This window comes from Drosophila montana, unplaced genomic scaffold (genome assembly GCF_035044405.1).
Source record: "Drosophila montana isolate Dmon_TW-CO22-7 unplaced genomic scaffold, ASM3504440v1 contig_3733_1, whole genome shotgun sequence".
Lineage (NCBI taxonomy): Eukaryota > Metazoa > Arthropoda > Insecta > Diptera > Drosophilidae > Drosophila > Drosophila montana.
The window spans coordinates 891421-915170 of NW_026998620.1; the positions used below are offsets into that span (position 1 = coordinate 891421).

General features: G+C 36.9%; 1 protein-coding gene across 2 annotated transcripts in view; it reads left to right on the forward strand.

Annotated features, from left to right (window-relative positions):
- The window catches only part of aus (argus), a 42520-nt gene that overhangs the window by 15755 nt on the left and 3015 nt on the right, over nt 1-23750 (forward strand). Inside the window, exons 3-11 of one of the 2 annotated variants that reach the window (XM_064693303.1) lie at nt 3620-3767; nt 7158-7402; nt 19565-19678; nt 19749-19886; nt 21732-21869; nt 21948-22036; nt 22119-22246; nt 22348-22467; nt 22539-22684. In XM_064693303.1, the coding sequence (XP_064549373.1) occupies nt 3620-3767; nt 7158-7402; nt 19565-19678; nt 19749-19886; nt 21732-21869; nt 21948-22036; nt 22119-22246; nt 22348-22467; nt 22539-22684 (1266 nt within the window). The remainder of the gene's footprint in view (nt 1-3619; nt 3768-7157; nt 7403-19564; nt 19679-19748; nt 19887-21731; nt 21870-21947; nt 22037-22118; nt 22247-22347; nt 22468-22538; nt 22685-23750) is intronic. The other variant, XM_064693304.1, reaches the window with a different exon arrangement.

The following is a 23750-nucleotide window of genomic DNA, read 5'->3' on the forward strand; positions in this document are numbered from 1 at the left end:
GTTGTTGGCAAAAGTATCGCTTCGGTTCGACTTGATTTACCTAAGCGCCGCAAAGTTTTCCTTTCAAAGGTCAAATAATACGGCTTGGAAGGAGGTGCTTCCTTTAATGGACTCTTTGTGCGATTTGGCCATCTTTAAATGTGGAATTCATAAAATTAAAAATTATAATTTAAAGTTACCGCTTGCCTTCGTTGCTATATCAGCCCTTTGTGGTAATGATACTTTTATATTTTTCATAACATCGATTCGAAATTTGATAAATCATTAGAAAAAAACACGAATTGTTCGGGACGAATACACACATTTTTGAAAATGTCACATTTTTGAAAAATTTTAAAATGGGCCTCATTTTTCACATTTTTTAAAAATGTGACATTCGCGAAAAATGTAAGAAATGTGGCCAATATATTTCACATTCGCAAAAAATTGTAAATTAAAAACAAATGTAAGAAATGTTGATAGTGGAATTAGGGAATTAGGCTATAGAGTTTATGTTAAAAGTAACCTGTTCCTGTTCAAGGATTGTGTTTTGCGGCGGTTCAAAGATACCCTGAACTCTGAACCCCGACTCGTCTGTTATCTTAACAAGCATATAAATTGACTTTCGGATCGAAGATGCTTTCTCCTACATTTTCACAAAGTCAATATACCCTTTTAAGCTATCTTCAGAGGTTAGACATTTCATATATCTCCCCATAACTTTTCTCTCTGGCTTACTCCCATTTGATAGGCTCATGCTGAAACCTTTCTTCTGTTTTTTTTTTTAAATTAAACTCGTTAAAAGCGCGCAACGTGCCAAATATAGTCTGATAAGGGTTTTGGGCTGCGATACGATGTTAATGCCAGCGATTACTGTCAGTTGAGATAAGAACAAAATGCCAAACGCAACTCTTTCGAGTTACTTAAATATTTCCCCTTCGCTGCCCGTGTTTCGCCTTTTTTCCACCCAACAATCCACTCGGCCAGGCGGTTGCCTGCCTGCCTGGCGTACTTGAGCCACACTAATCCACACGAAACACGCCAGAAAAAAAGTATATTTTTTTCTTCTATGTGTGTGTGTGAGAGTGTGACTGTGTTTGTGTGTGTAAAGCCCGTCATTTCGAACTGTCCATACGTATTTGCACGCTTGTCTGTCGCTCAGCTCTTCCGTCCGTCCGTCCGTCCGTCCGTTGCGTTTATTTTTGGTATATTTGCTCTTAGCGTGTAGTTTTGTTGGATTTATCCTGCAGCTAAAATTCGGGGGTAGCTGCTGCTATTGTTGTTGCTGCTGTTGCTGCTTGTTGGGCCACTCAGGCAGAGAGTATTGAATCATGTTGGGGCATTATGCACGGCACTTGAAATTGGCGAAACAATTACAATCCGTCCCGCTTTGGGGCTGCCCTGCAAAGTATGCTACACTTTATATATATACACACGCCCACTGTGCGTAGGGGTAGAGTGTGGAAGGGGGAAGGGGAAGGGAGGGGGGGGACACATTATGACAGCTACCGCAACAACAGCATCGGTAGCTGAACAAATGTACAAGTCATTGGACAATGGAAGAGTCAGCCGCGAGGGGGCCTGGAGCGGGGAAGGGGGTGGGGGAGGGGGGGCGGGTTGGGCTCAATGCGGCTCAGAGTTCACAGCGATTCGCTGATCCTGCGCAGGAGCACCTTTTGTTTGCCACAAATGTGGAAAACAACAAAATGAAAATGAGAAGCAACAAAACAAAAAAAAACGAAAGAACAAAGGCAAAAAAAGTAAAGCAAAATGAAATAAAATAAAATACAGTAAAGTAAAGTAAAATAAAAAAAAGGAAAGGAGAGGAAAGGAATAATAAAATAAAATGTGTATAGCTGTGCTGTGTGTGTGTTTAAGTGTTTGTGTGTGTGTGCGTCAATTCGTGCGCACATTCGTCTCTGCTTCTGCTGGCGACTTTTGTACATTTGAATGCGTAGAGCACTCGGCTTCGGCTTTTTTGGGCACAGCCCGACCCGACCCTGCCCTTCCCTGCCCAGCCCACCCTTAAGCACCAGGCATAAAGCTATATTCTACAGGGTGGTTTTACCATTTTCTAGTCGTGCGTGTGTGTGTGTGCGCTTGTATGTATATATGTATTGCATTGGTTATACTTATTGTTTTCGCTCAGCCCCTTTTAGCTGCCGCTGTGTGCGTTTGTGTTTGTGTGTGTTTGTGTTTGTGTGTGTTTGTGTGTGCGGCATGCCTTTAGCTAACGGTTCGTTTTCTTTGCCTTGGCTTGCCAGCCATGCCCAATGCTCTCTCTTTATACTCTTTTTTTAATATTCACAATTGCCATTTCGGTAGTTTTTCTGTATGTGTGTGTGTCTGTGTGCGACATTATTATTATTACGAGCCGTTTTCTGGTTTTGCTGCTTGTTCAACTTATTTATGCGAGCCTGCGCCAGCGGAGGGTCGTAAATTTTTGGTCTCTTAGAGCCACACACACACTCACACACACATCGACACACACACACTTGGGCACTTACAAGCTGACACTTATGCGCACGCACTTAAATACAATCATAATAATAATAATTGAAACAATTTATAAATTAAAAAGCCACAAATCTTGGCATAAAAATTGACAATACAATTAGAAGAGCAAACGAAGAAAGTGAACAATGGTTAGGTACAATAATGTAGATTGTGGATATACCCTGTACCCAAAGTGACGGGAGAGTATATGCGTTTCAGTTTGAAGGTAGAGACCACAAACTTTGGTTATAGTCGAGTACATACTCGAGTCAATTAAGGTATTAAAGTCTTGTAGCCCCGCCCACAACGATTCTAGGAAATCCCAGAAATATTGGTGTTAGTAGTATCTCCCAAAGTCTAAGATCTAAAATGCGTTAATTTTCCATGTAGCTAATTAAAGATATTTCGAAGTGAATCAAAACTTTTTCGTCGACTTCAATAATCTCAAATACATTTTTACACTAAGAGAAACACAATGTTTAAAATTCTCATACAATTTAGAGTATATAAATGTAGTTCTTGAATATCCTCACATTAACTATGAATTATTTTTGGCTTCAAAATTGTGCCTGATTTCAGTACATGTTTATTTCTCTCAGTTGATCAGAGCGACAGTTCTACGAGTTCGTAACTCACTTAAAGTCTCCTTTCCAACACTGCTTTTAGATCTTTATATAACACTGTGCTTACCATATTTCGCATTCGGCTTCGTTCGACTAGAACCCTCTGACTTGATTTATTTTGGAACATTTGGGCTCTCGACTTAAAAGGCTCTTTTCCAACACTGATTTTAGCTCTTTATATAACACTGTAATTAGGGTATTTTGCATTCAGTTTCGTTCGACTGGAACTCTCTGACTTGATTATTATTGAAACATTTTGGGGAGCTGCTCTTTTATGCTGCAGCATCTTCCTCTTCTTGTTGCTGGTGTCGTTAAATGAACAATGAACCACAATTGAGGTCACATGCTGCTACTCACACCCAACACAAACACACAAACACACACATTCACACACTCGCAATTGTTGTGTAATTCAAATATAGCTCACTTATTTGGCTATTAAAATGTATATTAATAATTTATTTGCCTGCCTGCCTGTTTGCGTTTTTGTTTATTAATAAATGTATTTTTCGCCTTTGCAGCGCCCACAAATTGCACGTTTCCGGCACGCTGGGAGGGCTCCTGGTTCCTATCGGGCTATCAGCAATCCATACACATCAAGGGCTCACAGTTCAGCTACCGCGGCAGGTGTGCGGCCTCAGATGGTAACAAATATCTGATAGTCGATGAGTAAGTACCAATCAATACAGTCTCTGATAAAAATATGCTAACATCTCCACTCGAAATACGCGTCTCAACATTGGCTGGCAAATAGATTGAAGAACAGAAAAGAAAGAAAAGTCAAGCAACATGATGAAGATGTTCAAGAAGCAGTTAAAGGAGATATTAAAAAAGATGAAGATAGAAGATGAAGAAGCAGAAGCAGAAGCAGAAGATGAAGTAGCAGATAAAACAGAACAGGCGTCAAAAGTACTTGTACTTGTACTTGTACTCATCGTCGCAGCTTCCCCCTTTTTTGTGTTTCCTGTTTGTAGGTTATGTTACGTTTTTTTTTTTCGGTACATTTTGAACCATTTGACTTTTGAGTGTGCGCCAAGTGGCTATAATTGAATAAAGTTTCGTTTTGTCGGCTGTTGAACGGCAGACCAAGGTAAGACTCAAGCCCAAACAGTCGCTAGGGCAGCAACAGTAGCAGTAGGAGCAGCAGCAGTAGCAGTACACTCAGAGAAAACACAATAAAGTAAATATTTAAATCTCCAAAATTGACAAATCATCTTTTTTTTAAACTAAAGTACTGAATTTCGAAAGTTCTATAGTTGAAAAAGTTCTAGGATTTTTTCAAGCATGCAAGTTCTTGTAATAAGTATTTGCTGCTTAAATTAAGACTTTTCTTATTAATGCAACACAAGCATTTAATGAAACCAAGAAAGGTGCACAAACAATTTTACTTTATGTATTTCTTTTCATAAGTTTTCAGACTTATTTCAAGCATAAAATGACTTGTTTCAAGTATTTTGAGCATAGGACTTAGGAAATTTCTCGTTTTCAGTATTTGGCGCTTAAACCAAGCTTTAATTCTTGGTAATTTTGTGTTGAGCACGCAAATAAAGTCCATACGCCACTTAATTCTACTTTATGTACGTCTCTTGACAACTTTTTAGACTTATTTCAAGTATGAAATAACTTGTTTCAAGTATTTTGAGCTTAAACCAAGCCCCAATAAATAATAAAGTGCATATTCAAGTTTCTAAAATCAAGCATGCAAGTTCTTATAATAAGTATGTGCTGCTTAATTTAAGACTTTTCCTATTAATGAAATAAAGAAAGGCGCACACTTATTTTAACTTTATGTCTTCTCTTGACAACTTTTTAGACTTATTTCAAGTAAGAAATAACTTGTTTCAAGTATGTTGAGCATAAGCCAAGCTTCCCTTCTTAGACATTTTTTGTTTAACAAGCAAATAAATAAAGTATAATTGAGTTTTAAAGAAAGAATTCTTAGCCACTTGCAGCACAATTAAGTGCATCCCCTTTTCTCTGAGTGTAGCAGTAACCCCATTAAGTGAGAACTTAAAAAAACGCTGCAACATTGGCCAACAACTGAGCGCCAGTTGCTCTCTCACACACAGAGGCATTGACATCGAGAGACACGGAGACATAGTTAGATACTAGGCTGAAAACCTGTCGTCGACGCTCTTGTCAGACATCTGCTCTTAACTTTGCCTATGAAACGAGTTTGTCCCTACCTTCCCCTTCCCCTACTGCCCCGAACTGCTCCTGTCTCTGTGTGAGAGTTGATTTCAATGTTCGACAACAGGCCCAGCCAAGTACCGAAACTCTCTGAACTAGCCAATCTACCCAATAATATATATATATATACATACGTCTTTTTTTTTGTGTACTTGTAAATGCTCTAAAGTTAAACTAAATTTGAAAACTATTTTTATAGGTTCAAAGGTGCCGACAGGCACCTAAACTCTGCTCTGCATCTAGTTTTTTTTTTTTTGTGTTGTAGTACTAAACTTAAGAACTTTGCTTTTTGTACGATAATTCAAAAACCTTTTTGTTTTGAATGTTTTTTATAAAAGAGAACAAACTAAAAAAAAAAAAAAAGCTATAATTATGGGCTGCTATATTCTCATGATTTTTGGATTTTGTGTTTTGCCATGTTTCCAATTACATATAATATTACATAAATATATTTCTAAAAAATCTTACTAAGCAACAAAGTCTTGCAAATTTTTGGTTGTAGCTGAAATGTGTCGAAATTTTTGTTTAAATTCAACTCTTTAAAGCTTTTTGACAAAAAAAAGACAAAACCAATTAGATGTTAATCAATTGACATCTGTTTGTCTTTTTTTTTGGAAATTCTTTTAACATATAAACGAACATTTTTACTCCATTTTTTTGTAAGTATTTTTGTCGTGTACTCCAATTATTTTCATCTCATTAATATTTATCGTAACATATTGAATAAACCTAACAAAGTTTACGTATCGTACTACATATGATCGTATGTGCCATTTACCAACTAGGAAACTAACAAAAGCCCCCCACATTTTGCCTAACCTCTGAAAAAGAATAAAAAAACAACCAAAAACATCTATTTTGATTTTGAAAAATGTTCAATTACAATTTTTAACCAATTGTTTAACATCACTTTTCAACAACATATATTTTTGTTAATCTTATTCAGTTATTAAGTGTACGTCCTTTCAGTTCGTTTTGTATAATCATTTTCTGTTTTCAACAATATAACGAAATATCTAGCTTCCAATTGAAAAGTAGCCCACATCGAACTGGGTTCGCTTTTTTACATACACCGAATATAACCAAACAGCATCCATTTTTTGGTACACATACTTACATAGAAGACTGTGCTACGTGTAGAGCAGCTAAACTATCGATTGCACTATCGATAAATCGTTTAATTGTCCTTCTCTACACTTTTGATTGGAGAGAAAATAATGTAGACACATTACTTTTCATGATCCTCCCACTTCCTTTTGATTTAAATGTTTTGATGTGGATTAAATGAAGCATATCCCTATTTTTGCGATTTAAAAGCCGCGATACTATCGACTTTTCTTCTATCGAAACTATCGAACATATCGACTCTCTAACAATCGATAGTTTAACAGCTCTACATGTCAATTCAGCTTGTTTTGGGGAATCAAAAAAAAAGAAAACTCAATTTTGGCGATAAATCATTGGGTTTTGAATGTAGCCGGATGTTTCCTGCTGCGTTTCGCACTAAAAACATTTCATTCATATAAATATAAAAATATCGAACAAACATGAATTGCAAACAAAATTAAAGTTAAGAAGCCTTGATTTAAGTATACTAAACGCATTTTGTTTTTACATTCAAGTGTCGACTGCGAAAACTTTTGCCAACACAACACTTTACAGTCCAACACCAAAAAAAAAAAAAAAAAAAATGAAAAAAAACAGTCCAGATAAAAGACAAAAGATAAAAGAGAAACAAAACCGAAACGAAACGAAACAAAACACAAAACAAAACAAAACAAAACAAACTTATATATAACATATAACTACAATCGTAAGAAAACAAACACAATACAAAAACTTCTCGTTGCAACCAAAAACTTTTTTTAGGAAAGGATGTCATCGTTGCCTGGTTATCTATGAGAAGCATAAGAATGTGCTCCAGTATAAAGAAAGTGAGTGCGAAGGTGATAGTATGTATATGCATCAGTCGAATCCATCTGCACTGGCGATGCGTAGCTCTATTAAACAAAGTGATCATAGGGGGGGAGCTCATCCCAATACGAACAACGGGCATTCAAGACTATCATCATCGGATCAGTACATAATGAGATCCAATGACGATATGAATGATTGTAAGCATTAACTTTATACTTTTTTATTATTCTAAACTTAAGCAAAAGAAAACCAAATACAAAAACTCTATTCTCTCTTAACTCGCTATCTCAAAATACCAGTTCTATTTTTTTTTTATCCACCTCTTAACATTTCGATTCTCGATCCAACATAACTAACATATATCATTATTAATTTAATCGCATTCCTTAGCTCTTATACTTTAACTCTTAATTTTGATCCCATTTTCGTTTTGTTTTGGTCACAAAACAAAAATACAAAAGTTTTTTTTTGCATTCGAAAGGCTGACAAAAACAACAAGAAGAAGAAGAAAAAAGAACACATAAACTTGAAGGATTCTCTACCTTTTTTTTTCTTTTTAGTATTTTGTAAAGTAAAGTTGAGTTTTTTACGTTGTTTATTTATAATTTATTCAATAATTTTGGTATATTTCTTTAATTTATTCTTTAACTAAAGCAACTTTTTAAGTTATTTTGAAAAAAAAAAAAAATAAATAAAAATTTATGAAACCAAACCAAACCAAACCAAACTTGTAAATAGTCTCAACAACAACAAAAATACTCTGCATACCAAATGATATATATTAAAAAAAAAAAAAAAAAATAATAATAATAATTCACCCCGTTTATGGCAAGGGTCCTCTCTCTATCTGTCTCTCTAAACTCACTTAAAAAGCAAACAAAATAATATAGATATATATTTGTATAAATATATATATATATATATACATATATATATAAACCAAAACCAAAATCGAATTGTATATTTCTCTCAACATACACACGTTGCAATTTATCCAAACGCGATATACAATCTACAATTTCAACTACTATTTAATCGTTAGTGTCAATCCAATTAAGCTACTTAGTTGCGATTCTCGAACGTATTAGCGATTAGCAGATTAACCCGTCCCAACACAACCTAACAAAAAAAAGAAACGAAAAGAAAACGAAAAAAAAGAAAAACTAACGAAATGAAAATCAAACACGTCAGCTTTAAAGTGAAAATCCGAAAAATCGCCCGCAATGAATTTAAGAAAACTATAACCAAATTTTAGTTTAACAAAAGAATCTTAAGTTTTCCTTTTAGTTTTTGCTTGGTTCTTGTTTTCATTTCTTTCAGTTCGACTTTAACTGTAAATAATTATATAAAAAAAAAAACCAAACAAAAACAAGAACTAATGAAAACATAAAATTGTGTAAATATATATAAAAACCATTTTCTTAAACAATTGAATTGTTTGTTCCGAATATATTTTTTAACAAAACATTTACATATACATATATCTATATATATTTGCAAAACTCTATTCAATATTTATATGATATGTATATTTTGTTACTTTACTTCAATATTTTTAAACAACTCCCCAACTACAACAACAGCAATAACTAAACAGCAACAACAACAAAAACAACAACAACAACAGACACCCAAAACAAATCGCTTTCGATTCAGCATTCCAAATATATACAAAATATACAGGGTATTCACAGTTTAAAGCAAAGCTGCACTTTGATTTTACGCAGATTTCAATGTGAACGGCCTTTTGTAGAGTTCAGTATTTTCCACTTCTTATTTCATTTGTTTACATTTGTCAATTGTAGAGATTTGGTATTTTTCGTAACAAAATGCCTCAGTACTAAGTGTATTTTCCAACACTAACTTTGCAAGTCTACAGCAACTCGACTAAGGGCCTGGGTTGCATAGAGAGTGGAGAGTTCATCTCGTTGTAGAAAAGCTAGCGCAAGTCTACTTTATACAGCTTTGCAGGCAATTAACTGTGAATACTCCAACTACAATTTACATTTTGTTTTTTTCTGTTTTCTGTTGTGTGCGTGTGTGTGTGTTTGTATTTTGGTGTGCTTTGTACAGTTTTATATTCGCAAATCAAATAAAACGAAAACCGTGAAACACTAAAGATAATATTAACAAACCAAATTGCACACACAGCAAAAAAAAAACGAAGTTTTCTGATTGGATTTTGGAAATTTGCATTTGAAAATTGTTTTTGTACCATATTTTAAAGGCCGTCACATGCAGAAATTGTTGTAAAATTGCGCGTTACAATTTGTCTAGTTATTGTACTACATACGCACCTTCTAACTAATACAAATAACAAATATCTCTCAACATATATTTTGTATTTACTCGTACATAGAGCTTTATACGTAAACCCGCCCCACCCCCCCCTAAAAAAAAAAAGATGGCATTTTGTTGGGCCGCGTCGCTTCGACTCATTTGTAAATAAAAAAACTCATCTAAATTCATACAAATACGAAAATGCCCAGCAACCAATTTCCATAGACTTTTCATTTATATCCAGCCGCAGAGGCACCTTTTGTAACATTTATTATGCTGTCCATGCGTAAAACTCGGGTTCCACCTGCAACTTTCAGCTAGTTATAATCAATCCACCCAACCACCCACACACACACACCAACACACCAACACACACGCACACACACACACACAGCTCTCTTTCAGTGTAAATTTCATTCGTTCATCTCATCTGAAAGTATGAGTATATAAATATGTATTTTATTTATTGCATACAGCATATACAAAATTCGATATATGGAAAAACCATTTAAAGCTCCGCTTTTAAAAGCAGTTTTTCCCCCCTCTTTTTTTGTTGTTTTGTTTGTCTTTTAAAGTTCAACAATTATTTGCACGTTCAGCGAGTTTTCCGTTTTCCCGTTTTCCGGACTTACACATTTCATTTGTTTCTTTCCATTTTCCATGATTTATTTATGGGTCTTCACGCAATGCTCCGAATACTGTAACCAGAAACATAACCAGACCCCGAATCAGATCTTCTTCATATATGTAAAGTCCATATAGATATATATATATTGTCCGGCCAAAAACTGCAAAAACTGTAGCTTAAATTTTAAAATGGAAAAACCCGAAATAAAAATAAAACCCTTTCTACGAGCATTAAACACTTGACGTGTACATTTGCTGTTATTTCTGATACCCTGTACTCAGTTAAATGGTTGAAAAGGGTAGCTTCTGGTAAAGGTACTTGAAAATAATAAATAAACTCCGTTTATATTTATTTTGATATTGTTAACTAACTATTCTAGAAGTTAGAGATTGATCTTTAGTCAAAATTTAGTGGTTCGGTTCACAGCTTGAACCAGTTCTTCGCCCTTGGTTCCTGTAGCTAATTTTTCACATCAATGAAGACAGGTTTTTTGGTTCGGTTCACAGCTTGAACCAGTTCTTCGCTCCTGGTTCATTTACCTGGCTTTTCACATAAGTGAAGACAGTTTTTTCTGTTCGGTTCACAGCTTGAATCAGTTCTTCGCGCCTGGTTCATGTAGCTGATTTTCCACATCAATTAAGACAGTTATTTCCGTTCAGTTCACAGCTTGAACTAGTTCCTTAGCTGTGGTTCATTTAGCTATTTTTTCACATCAATGAAGACAGGTTTCTCGGTTCGGTTCACAGCTCGAACCAGTTCCTCGCCCTTGGTTCATGAAGACAGGTTTCTCGATTCGGTTCACAGCTCGAACTAGTTCACCTGTGGTTCATTTTCCTGGTTTTCCACAACAATGAAAACAGTTTTTATTTATCTTTTTTTTCGATTTGAAGTGCAGCTTTGATTGCAGCTGGCTTACAGGGTATCTCCTGAGTCGAGTCCTCGTCAGCTGTGCTCTCCATTCAAAATTTGTGTGTGTGTGTGTGTGTGTGTGTGTGTGTGAATGGCTTTAGCTATCCAATCCTTTTGAGTGCAGTCTGGAGTGCTGCAGAAATAGTGCAAAAGTATGCAGCTCCGACCCCTTGGCCCCCCTCTAGCCGCTTTTAGGTTTTCGCATTTTGATATCTTTTAGTGGTTAATTGCTGTAATCCGCTTACTAGCAAGTCAAGAGCCTGTCTCCCTGGCACCCACTTGGCGCTGCGATGCAATTATGGCCAACTAATTGTAAGGCTAACTCCGTAATTGCGTACAAGTATCGCACGGCCAGATAATGCAGGAGCAGGAGCAGGAGCTAGTCAGAAGGTCCTTGCTCGGCTTAGACCTGGCTGCGGGCACGCATAGAAATGTAAATTCATTATTTATTATTTGTTTGCCTCAATAGAAATCAAATTAGTTTAAGTGGCGCCCCACAAGCAGCAACAGCTCGAGAGGACCGAGACCCGGTGTCAGACCCGACTCCGGCTCCGGCTCCGACTACGGTCTTGTGAATCGATTTGAAAGCGCCAACTCATGACACACGCCCACAGGCCCTTCCCGCCCACAGCCCCTCCCTCCAGAGGCCGTGCTCCAATTTAATGTAACCAACTAGGACTGACTGGCTGACTGCCTGACTGACACGTCTGTCAGCCTGTCTTCTGTCTCGCTCTCAGCTTGCGTTTTTGATTTGATTTTGTTTAAATATTAAACGAGACTTTTTAGATCTCATTTTTAATGCAAAGGACGGGGCGGTGCGGGGCGGTTGTTTATTTTGATTAGCAGTCCGTAAAACAATCGCTTTATTAGGTTTATGTCATTATTTGTTCTGACTGTCATACCCACAAATATAAACACACGCACACACACACACACACACGCACACACACACTTCTGCCTGGGGTGGCATTTTGATTAAAAGAGCAGCTTACAATATATTCAAAACTGATTGCAAACTGACTCTCGACTTAACTCACTTGAAATTGCATTTTCTGTACATGATATGCGTAATAATTGAATTTATTTAAGCCACATTTTCATAGCTGGCCAAGACAAAGGTTAATTGGACCCGGACCTGGACCCGGACAACAGGCAACTGTTTCAATTACCGACAACTTTCCAAAGGATTAACAGCTAATGCCAAACAATTATTTTGCGAGCTATACATAAATGTATATACACATTTAAATACATAGCTCGATGTCCTGTCCCTCCATTGAAATTGGGCACCCGCTTGCTTACATTTATCCCAATGGTTTGTTGTTCAGCTATTTTCTAATGAAACACAGTTTCGGGTATCAAAGGATGTTGTGAATGTGCTTAACATATCATTTCAAGCGGGATGCATGGGCTTGGCATTAATGAAAGCGAATATACGTTATAATTGAAAAGGTAATCACAGTTAAAATAGGCAGGTATGAACAGGTGCTGTTGCATTTGGAATACTATTTGATAATAGTATGACAGACTTGTAACAGAGTCGTGTAATTCGCAACCAGTTCTAGCAGATTCTGCTTTAGCTTTAATGAAAGCGAATATACGTTATAATTGAAAAGGTAATCACAGTTAACAAAGTCAGGTATGACCAGATGCTGTTGCATTAGGAATACTTTGTCATAATAGAATAACAGACGTGTAACAGACTTGTAACAGACTCTAGTAATTCGCAACCAGTTCCAGCACATTCTGCTTTAGCATTAATAAAAGCGAATAAACATTATAATTGAAATGGTAAACACAGTTAACAAGGGCAGGTGTGACCAGAATACTATTTGATAATAGAATAACGGACTTTTAACAGACTTGTAACAGAGTCTTGTAATTCGCAACCAGTTCCAGCAGATTCTGCTTTAGCTTCAATAAAAGCGAATAAACATTATAATTGAAATGGTAAAGACAGTTAACAAGGGCAGGTGTGACCAGAATACTATTTGATAATGGAATAACAGACTTTTAACAGACTTGTAACATACTCTTGTAATTCGCAACCAATTCTAGCAGTTTCATCTTTGGCATTAATGAAAGCGAATATACATTGTAATTGAAATTGGCAATACTATTTAATAATAGAATCACAAAACTTTAACAGACACTTAACAGACTCTTAACAGACTTGTAACAGAGTCTTGTAATTCGCAACTAGTTCTATATATAGATCCGATCAGACCGATTCAAATGTTTTTACCCCTAGTTCTAGGTAGAAGAATTTATGCAAAATTGCAGCTCTAGCTTGAAAACTAAGAAAAATGAATTGAAATAGTCTGTCAGAGAAACTTAGCTGTCTTTCGACTCGACTGATCGAAAGCATATACAAATCTTTAACATGTTCTTTAACATTTTCTGACCGAAACTCAAAATACCCTTCGCTTTAAATTAGATGAGTTTAAATGTGTATCTATCATTAGCTGTAGTTGACTTACTCGATTCTAGGTACACCTGATTCAGGGCCACAAACTACTTCAGGCCACAAGCCCCCCTCAGCCTTCGCCTCCGGCTGCTCTGTCCTGTTTGCCTGGCTTCTTGCATAATTATTTTGATGTTTTTTATTTTAATTTTTGGTTTTCATTTTTTTTGGACCCATTTAGCAGCATCTTGCGTAGCAGCTGGATTTTTAACTATTTGCATACCAATTCCATGATAGCACTCGGGCTAGCAAGTGCCTGGCACTGCGGGCATTCAATGAAGGACATTCTGCAGGGCTTGCTACGGCTGGGGGATGGGTTTGAGGGGGGGGGGGGGGGGGGGCTGAAGGAGTCGACCACATTTTAATTGCTATGCAACGCTCGCTCTCAGAGGGCGAGCGAGCTGCCGAGTGCACAAATGTTGGCAGCATAAAAAATAATTAAAATAATTAAGCGCAAAACTGCGCCATCGCTGGCTGCCCCTTGACCCCCCCCTCCCCCCTCACCCTCACCCCTCCCCCTTCACCTGGCTGTGTCTACCCACCTGAGTATTTTTTTGCGTATTATTGCGCTCATCGTTCGCATTTCGTTCACTTTTCTTTTCAATCCCAATTTTTGTGGCGTTAATTTTTCGCTCTTGTTCAGTTTTTTCTGTTTTATTTTCCAGCTGCTGCATTCTTTGTTCGCAGTCCCTTCGACTTTTTATACTTGTGCTGAGGGTCTTATAGTTATATCATGAAAAAAAGACATCTATTCAGGCCTGGACAACGAGCTGAGTCTTTCGAGTCTTGTCCGTTTGTTATACGTTGAATGAGTTTATATTTATTGTCTGATAACTACTCACATTTTCATAATTTCCATAATTTCAAATCGATTTTGTGACCTGGTCTCAAAGGCATAGCTCGAAGATTATAAGAGATAGATGCAAACAATTCCACACTATATTACTTCTTGAATACCTCATCCAATGCCCCCTAAATAGGAAAATTCCTAACTGTAGAGCCTTGCGCTTTAGTATACACTCATTTTGGTATGCCATGTGCAAGTTCTGAAAATTTCATAAGGATCGGACTACGAAGACCGAAGCTAATCAAGAGAGCAAATCTCATAGAGAGGGGCTGGTTAAGAGATGTGCGTGTGTGTGTGTGTATGTGTGCGCAAAAGGAGATAAGAATAAGAGCTGAAAAATATCGATACCTGAGACTATCGATGTTTTCGATTGCTTTTACGCAAATATCGATAGTATCGATATTTTTTAAAAATGAAAAAAATTAAACGAAATTAGTTATAATAGCAAAAAACAAATTTCTTATTTTGTCTAAATATAAGTAAAATTTCCAATACAATTCATTTGAGCTGGGTAAACATCGAAGACATCGATGATTCCAAAAAAAAGTCATCGATAGTTCTCAAATACCAAATACATCGATATATTGATTTTCAACTCTAGTTAGTTTGTTTGCGTTGTCTGTCTGACTGTCGCTAGGCCTAGGGTATCTACTAGCCGGGCACTGCCGACCAACAAAGCAGCTTTAGCCAATTTTCGTGCGAGAATATTTAAATTTAATCAAATGTCTGTAAAAATGTTTACCATGCCTTTTATAACACAACAACAGCACGCATATGACTGTGTGTGTGTGGGTGTGTGTATGTGTGTGTGTGTGTGAGTGTGTGTGTGTGTGTGTGTGTGTGTGTGAGTGTGTGTGTGGCACAACCTGCTTTTGGTACGTTGACTGGGTAATTTGTTGGCCGCGCACAGGTCAGGACAACAGCCAATTTTATTTTATTTTTTATAGTTTTTTTGGCATTTTCATGGGACCCACACAAACCGCAACCGCCCCCCCACCCCGCCCACTTTTCCGGCTGCGTGCGCTGGTACAGTTTTCGCATACCATATACCATATATATATATATATATATATAGAAGAAGAAGAAGAGAAGAGCGTATTTACCTAGGGTAGCCTGGAAGCGAGCTGCGAGTCGCGTGTTTGCGCCCGGGGTGTCAACCAATTTCGCGTGTCTCCTGCCCACCTATGCGCCACGCCCCCTCGCCCCCTCGACCCTGCTCGCTGTTTTGTTAGCCAAGTTGTTATTGTTGGCGCTGTTGTACATGAATATATATACATATATATAGAGATATGTTTATATATATTTTCACATGGCCATTTCATTTCATTTCAATTCATTTCATTTATTTATGCAATATTTTATGTGCTCATTCATTCAGTTTTTTTTTTGTCGTTGTCATTTCGCGGAGCTCCTATCTATTCTATTAATTTGTTGTCACTCGGTTCCGTTTCGCTCTGTTACGTTGTCAATTTTGTTTATATGTGAATATGTACATATATATATATATATTTATATAGGCAAGTCGTGCCATAAACCTCATTCATCTTAATTTGTTTTGCGTTACGTTTCTCCCTTCGTTTTTTTATGATGATTTTTTTGTGGTGGTATTCGTTTTTGGTTCTTGGCGAATGTTTTTCCTTGCTTTTGTCAAGGATTGTACAGAAGAATCGCATAAATCAATTGTGTATTATAATGAAAATCAATTAAGGATATTACAAACACAAAAAACAACAACAACAACAACAACACACGCTGTAAATAAAGACTCCTTCCTCCATCTCTTGTACAGATAAAATAATATTTATTGTGTTTGTTCGTTTGTTGATAAACAATTCTATTCGCTTTTGATTTCGAATAATTCCTAATTATTTGAAGAACTGTTGTTTGTTGTCTTTCGTTTAGTTCAATTAATGTTTAGTTTGTTTATTGATTTTGTTTAATATTCTTAATAATAACTCTTGGAAAAATAACTCTTTGTACATGATTATAATTGTTAATGTTTTATATTAATCCACTGCTAACCAAAAAAAATTAATCATCATTCAGTGAAATCATCGCCTCAATTTTTGTACAATTCTTCAAACGAGCGAGTGAAGCTTATTTTTGTATTGTCTTATGTTTCGGCACAGAACGAAGCTGGAATATGATTTCCGAAATGGGTTCAATTGCATGATATAATACATTTAACTTCTGTTTATCCGATTCGATCGATTAGAGCAGTGTGCTCTGTGTATATATAAAAGACTGGCCCGGACGACGCCGGGTAATTTCTGCTAGTTGTAAATATTTCATTTTTACATCCCATGTGTGTGTGTGTGTGTGTGCCGCTTTTGGAAATCATAAAAACAATTCAAGGACTCGCGGGTTTCTTCATCATTCAAATCAATTTTTATACGTTTGTCCGTTTTCCCAGTTCCCGAACGAAATTTCCCTGAGATACAATTTTCATTTGTCGCTTCAAGAACTTTTGCATTTTTTGTTTGGCAACTAAAAAAAAAATAATCTAAACACATTTTGTATAATAATCAATCAATAGCAAATACATTCCCACATCCAATTAATCATAATTTAGTTATTCTCTGTCACACTTTGTTTTGTCGAAAAAAAAAAGAAAAGAAAAGGATTTCAGCTAAATTTTGTAAAAAAAAAAAACCAAAACAATTATTTACGCGTGCTGTGCGCCTTTTTGGCACAAGCCAAAGAAAATTGTAAATGAAAAAACGAAATAGTAGCAATTTATATATTTATGTATATATATTTTGCATACATATATTGTACATGATGATCAAATGTTGGGATGGGCTGCCCGCTAGTGACCGCTAGTATAATTGTCTCATTTATCAATTACTTGTTGTACTTTCTTCTTACTACATTCTAACCTAACCTAAAAACCTACTACTATTTAACTACTTACCCTACTACTATTTGTACTACTACTACTCTACTACTTCTACTACTATTCGCTCTATGAGTTCACACTTTTCCTATCTCCCCCCCCTCGCCCCCCTTCCCCCACCTCACCCGTGTTGTTGTTTCCGTTTTTTTTTTTTTTATAACATATATGTGTGTGTGTCCGTGTTTGTACCTTTTAGTTAGTTGTTACTGTCTTCTACTTGTTTTTTCGTTTTCTTTTCTTTTTTTTTAGTTATTTTTCTTTTCTTGCGTTTTGTTAATTTGTACATAATACTAAATGTGTGTGTTAATTAATTAATGTAATTTTAACATGAAACTCAACAATTTCTGCTCTCGGTTCTTATTCATAATTTATATTTGTACTTTTCCGTACGAAACTCCTAACTAGATGTGTGTCATTTTTCATTCCGTTCGTTCTAAGTGTTGTTTTGTGCGTGTGTGCTTGTTTGTTTGCGTACAATATTATCGTATTATAGTCCAGCTATAAATATTACACACATTACATTTAACCATTTACATACACATGTGTGTGTGAGCGTGTGTGTGTGTGTGCGTGTGTGTGTGTGTGCGCGCCAACAAAAGGAATTAAAACCAAAAACCACATACAACAAATATTATACATAGTTTATTTTTAATGTCCTGTGCTGTCGTATTTTTGCCTTGTCATGATATACAATGCTTCTTCGTAGTAGTTGCCGCCAAACCAACACTGAACAGCATAATCACACACTTTCCAACACACACGAACGCCACGCCCTAACAGCGCCTTGTTATAACGTTATGCTTTTCATCAAGTCTAGTTGCTACTTAATTACAATCATTACTCAAAGAGGCCACACACACACACACACACACACACAGACACATAGAATACAAAAAACTCTACACACACAGAAACTCTACAGACACCTTCCCAACACACACACACACACGCCCACACGCCCACCTACTCTACACACGCCCAGCATTTGGCTTATAAACGACTGTACATAATTTTTGGTTGAATTTTGTTCAAGCGATATTCGTGTATTTTCCAACACTATTCTGTGTGTGTGCTTGTTTTGATTTAGTTTAGAGATTATTGAAAAAACAAAAAAAAAACGCTCCCGAATTGTTTGTTGTGCCTTTTAGCTGTAAAACCTTTTGTACTACATGTATTTACAACTACATATACATATGCCTGTCTGTGTTGGTTTCCTAACCATATATATATATATACATATATCTATATCTTATTATAAAGCTAACGGATTAAGTTACGATTAAAAAAAAAAACAGCAACAAAAAAAAGAGAGGACCCTTTACCAAAATCGAAACCAACAAACTGCGAAAACTACATTTGCCAAAAAACCGCAAATCAAACTAATCTTTTTATGATTTCTTAGCATACGAGTATTACATATTTAATTATTCGATTATTAATTTAATTAATTATTTTTATATATATTTATGTTATGCTTGCCCTAGCAACAGAAATACCAAAAAAAAAAAAAAATATTGTTTAACAAAAGTTATCCTTTGCCTTGTAGCCCGACTTTCTTCGGTTCCGGTGTGTGTCTCTATCAAGAGAGCCCGAAAGACCATGTGTTCTTTTTCTTCTTCTTTTCTCTCTTTTTTTTTTAATAACTAATAGTTTAACGTGTTGTTTTTTCAGTTGGTTTTTTATAATACACAAAGCTCAGCAATGCAAAAAATCTCGCGCATTGTCGGGAAATAAAAGCAAAAATTTCTCTTGTCTTTTTGATTTGAGTTTGCGCCTCATTTAATTTTTGAACACACATTTCAACAGAAATTGTTGTTGTTTCAGCTCATTGTGTTGCCGCACTCGAAGCTGACTTTCTCCCGCGACTTCTCGAGCGACTTCTCCGGCGACTTCTCAGCAAGCCAGCGAGAGGCCACTTAATTAAAGAAATATCTGTTTAATTTAAATGGCATTCTTGACGTTGCGAGCAGCTTCCAGTGCGACGCACAAAAATGATTTCAAAAAATTCTTTAGAACTTTGTAGCATTGTTTTTTATTTACTCCTTAAAAAAAAAAAAAACAAAAAAAAACTCACCTAAATGTGTTGTTTTCTATCTATCTAACTATCTATCTAACTATCTATCTATCTATCTAATTAAGCTAAACTATCTAACTATACTTTGCTATTCTAATCGATCCATTTCCCTTTTGAAACGTATTCCCATTTCCCATTTCGACTTATTTCCGCCTTTCTCTCTGTGTGTGTGCGTGTTTTCTTTGTCTGCAACGAAACTGTCTTAGCGATTTGCATTAATTGTATTTCTATGTGTGCTTTTCAAATAATCATGTCCCCCAGACTTTTGCAAGGGCCGTGAGACTTTACAGAATCTCTGCGATCAAATACCGGGCGATGCTCTGCTCTATTCCCTCTTCCGCGAGAGCGCCGAGCCGGTCAAGTGCCCGCTAAAGGGTGAGTACCCCAAACAAACCATTAATTAATTAATCAATTAATCAATTAATCATCATCATTTCCTTCGCAGGTCCCTTCATATTCACGTACAATCGCGGCCACGGCGAGTGCAAGTCGCCCGTCTCGAACATCGAGAGCTGCACCGAGGAGAGTCGCCTGCTCCTCAGTTTTCAGGCCTGTCCCGATGTCCAGGGCACCGAGAGCACGGGTAAGTCCACAACATGACTCAAGTGAATGCTCTCAAAGCTCTCTCGCTTGAGTATCAGTCGATTTTTTTGTCAAGTTAAATGAGACGTTTCTGAGAAATCGAAAAGATACAGGAATACATATTCAAGCATGTTACAGTACGCACTCGTTAAATCCGACACTTTAAAAGCGCACTTATTTTACTGTTGGGCAACGGATCTCCCTTTCCACACTTTATCTTTCATTTCATTCAATTAAGTTGCCTTACACCGAAGATTAAATACCCTTACAGCTTGCGGTTTTAGAGATATTTGAGGAGAATTGTGCAGCTCGCAAGTGCAGATGTCTTGGCAAACAGAAAGCTCTTGGCTCAAAAGATGTTTCTGGGAAATCAAATAGATACAGGAATACATATTCAAGCAAGCCACAGTAGGCCCTCATTAAACGCGACCCACTAAAAGCGCGGCTGTTGCAAAAACAGGTTAATAGTAAATATTGCCCAACGAATCTAACGAACGAAATGAATCGATTAAATGCGTATCTTGAGTACTAAATTTGGCGAAATTATTATTGGTCACGTAAAAATGGTACCCTCAAATATCAAATATCCTATATAGACATGGGTCAAAATTTCCCACCCCCATAACTCGGTCAATTCTCATCCGATTTTCACGAGGTTTGGCTTTTTGTTCATGGTTTGGCCTCTAAATCAATTTGGCATTTAAGTCTGGCAACATTATTTTTGGTCGAAATTCATGTTAAGAATGAACCCTCAAATATCCTATAATGACATAGGTCAAAATTTCCCATCCCCATAACTTGGTCAAAACTCATCCGATTTTCACGAGATTTGGCTTTTTGTTCATGGTTTAACCTCTAAATCAATTTGGCATTTAAGTCTGGCAACATTATTTTTGGTCGAAATTCATGTTAAGAATAAACCCTCAAATATCCTATAATGACATAGGTCAAAATTTCCCACCCCCATAACTCGGTCAAATCTCATCCGATTTTCACGAGGTTTGGCTTTTTGTATATGGTTTGACGTCTAGATTAATTTGGCATCTAAATCTGGCAACATTATTTTTGGTCGAAATTCATGTAAAAATGGTACCCTCAAATATCAAATATCCCATATAGACATTGCTCAAAATTTCCCAACCTCATAACTCGGCCAAATATCATCCGATTTTTTATTAGGTTTGATTCCTTCTTTATGGTTAGGCCTCTATATTAATTTGGCATCTAAATCTGGCAACGCTATTTCTGGCGAAAATTCAAGTGAAAATGTTACCCTCTAATATCCTTTATAGACATAGTTCAAAACGAGGATAGCTGTGAAATTGTGAGAAGCCCTTCACAAGGGTTTTCAGAAATGAAAACTTTTATGTTTTGTTGCACAGCAGCAGATCGGTTGTTGAGTTTAACGAGGATCTGCGTGTACCGAGGGTTGCTTTAGGGAAGGGTTTACTTTGTATTTGAAATTTTAACATATTTCTTTACCTAATTAGACTTTCGATGGCTATAGAACCAATGTCTGGCATTTATAATATGTTAAAGGTTAGGTTTAAGTTGAGCTTTCCTCTTTGTTGATTTATTGATTCATTTTAGGGTTTGATTCATATTTAAACTGACCAAAAACTGATTTGCAGACTTGTATCTTTGAAATGTATCTTAAAGACGTTTGAAAATGTTACCAAAAAAGATTCGAAATTGTTGTTAATTTTAAGATTTCTTGCTGCCATTTTATTTGGCTGTTAACTTATATACAAGTTTGTCAGCTAATATAAATATGGTTAATAGAAATATACACTCTTGTCCGTTAGCAGACTTTTCACTGTATCGCATATTCCCGACCTCTTTGCAGTTGAGGAGCTGACCTGCCTGGCGACCTGGAAGGATGGCAACTCACGCTATTTGGTGGGTCTTGTCTTGCATCATCATGCCATTTCGAATGAGGAGCGTTATCGCTGCTTTGTTTACGAGAAAATCTCCTCGCTGATGGGTAAGAAAAGCTGCTTGGCAAACAGCTGGAAAAATGTGTTCACAATTCAACTCAATTCAACTTTTATAATCCTTGCAGGCGGACCGAGCATGCTCAGCTCGAAGGATGCCGAATATAAGCTGGCGCAATCCGGCGACGCCACTTGCAATGGCTTAGACAGCGCCGAGGTAAGCATCAAGCTAGCTACCCAAACCCCAAATCCAAAATCAAAGCCACGCCATTAAATTCGTTTCGTTCCCCTTCCCGCAGGTTGGCTCGCGAATAATGTCGCTGCGGAAACCGCCGGCGGCTGAGCGCTGCGATTTTCCCGCTTGGTTCAAGGGTCCGCGACACTGGCATGCACTTATGGGCAATGCCGTCTACAATTATCATGCCAAGTGAGTGGCAACAACAACAACAACAACGGCAACGGCAACGTCGCCTGCGGCATGCTCGTCCGACACTGACAGCCAATAAAACGTTTCCAATTTCTTTACAGTGATGGCTCCGTGCACATTATTAAGCCCAACGGCTACATGGAGACACGTGCTCTCTGCGAGCAGATAAACAAACAGACCTCAACCGAAATGATGGCTGTGGTGCACTATACCACCGGCTGGTAAGCTATACCAAAAAAAAAAAAATAAACCCTGTAAGAAATCCCGCCGTAACTCGCTTTTCCCTTTGCAGCAAATCCGGGTTTATGTGCATGATGTTTTACCGTCGGGACACGCACGTCATTGAGATACAAACGGGCAAGCAGGCCACTCGTCTGGAGGATGCCTGTGCACCGGATCACTTTGACTTCAATAAGATGGCCTACATAACGCTGCTGGGTACGTTTTGTGTGCACGCTCTATGCGCTGTTTTAATACCCTGTAACCAATTGACAACGGGCTGTGAATGGGGTATAATAAAGTAAATATTTTCCTGGTCAGCAACCTAGTCGATAAAGCCGTGTCTGTCCAACTATCTATTTATCTATCTAGCTATCTATCTATCTATCTATCTATCTATTTGTCTGCCTGTCTGTCTGTCTATCTATATGTCTGCCTATCTATCTATATATCTATCTATGTATCTATCCATCTATCTATCTATCTATCTATCTATCTATCTATCTATCTATCTATCTATCTATCTGTCTGTCTGTCTCTATGAAGTTTCAGAAGTTTTTTGAATATAACATTTTATTTAGATTTTGTCTGAGATAAGAAGCAATTTTCGAAAGGTTTTGCTGCATATTTTTTGGGTTAGTTCCGGCTACAGGGTATCTTCTAGCTGTGCACTCTGATTTGATCGATTCTCTATTTTGCATTTTACTCAGCTTGGTGGTCAGAGATAGGAAGGAATGCTTAAAATGTTTTGCTGCATATTTGTTAGCCTAGTTCCGGCTACAGGGTAACTTCTAGCTGTGCACTCTGATACAGGGTATCTTCTAGCTGTGCACCTTTATTTGATCGATTCCCCTTTTTTCCATTTTACTCAGGTTCGAGGTCTGAGTTAAGCAGAAAAGTTTAAAAAGTTTGAGTGCATATTTTTTGGCTTAGTTCCGGCTACAGGGTAACTTCTAGCTGTGCACTCTGATTTGATCGATTCCCCTTTTTTCCATTTTACTCAGCTTTGAGGTCTGAGTTAAGCAGAAATGTTTAAAAAGTTTGAGTGCATATTTGTTTGCTTAGCTCCGGCTACAGGGTATCTTCTAGCTGTGCACTCTGATACAGGGTATCGTCTAGCTGTGCACTCTGATTTGATCGATTCCCGTTTTTTCCATTTTACTCAGCTTCGAGGTCTGAGTTAAGCAGAAATGTTTAAAAAGTTTGAGTGCATATTTGTTTGCTTAGCTCCGGCTACAGGGTATCTTCTAGCTGTGCACCTTTATTTGATCGATTCTCTTTTTTT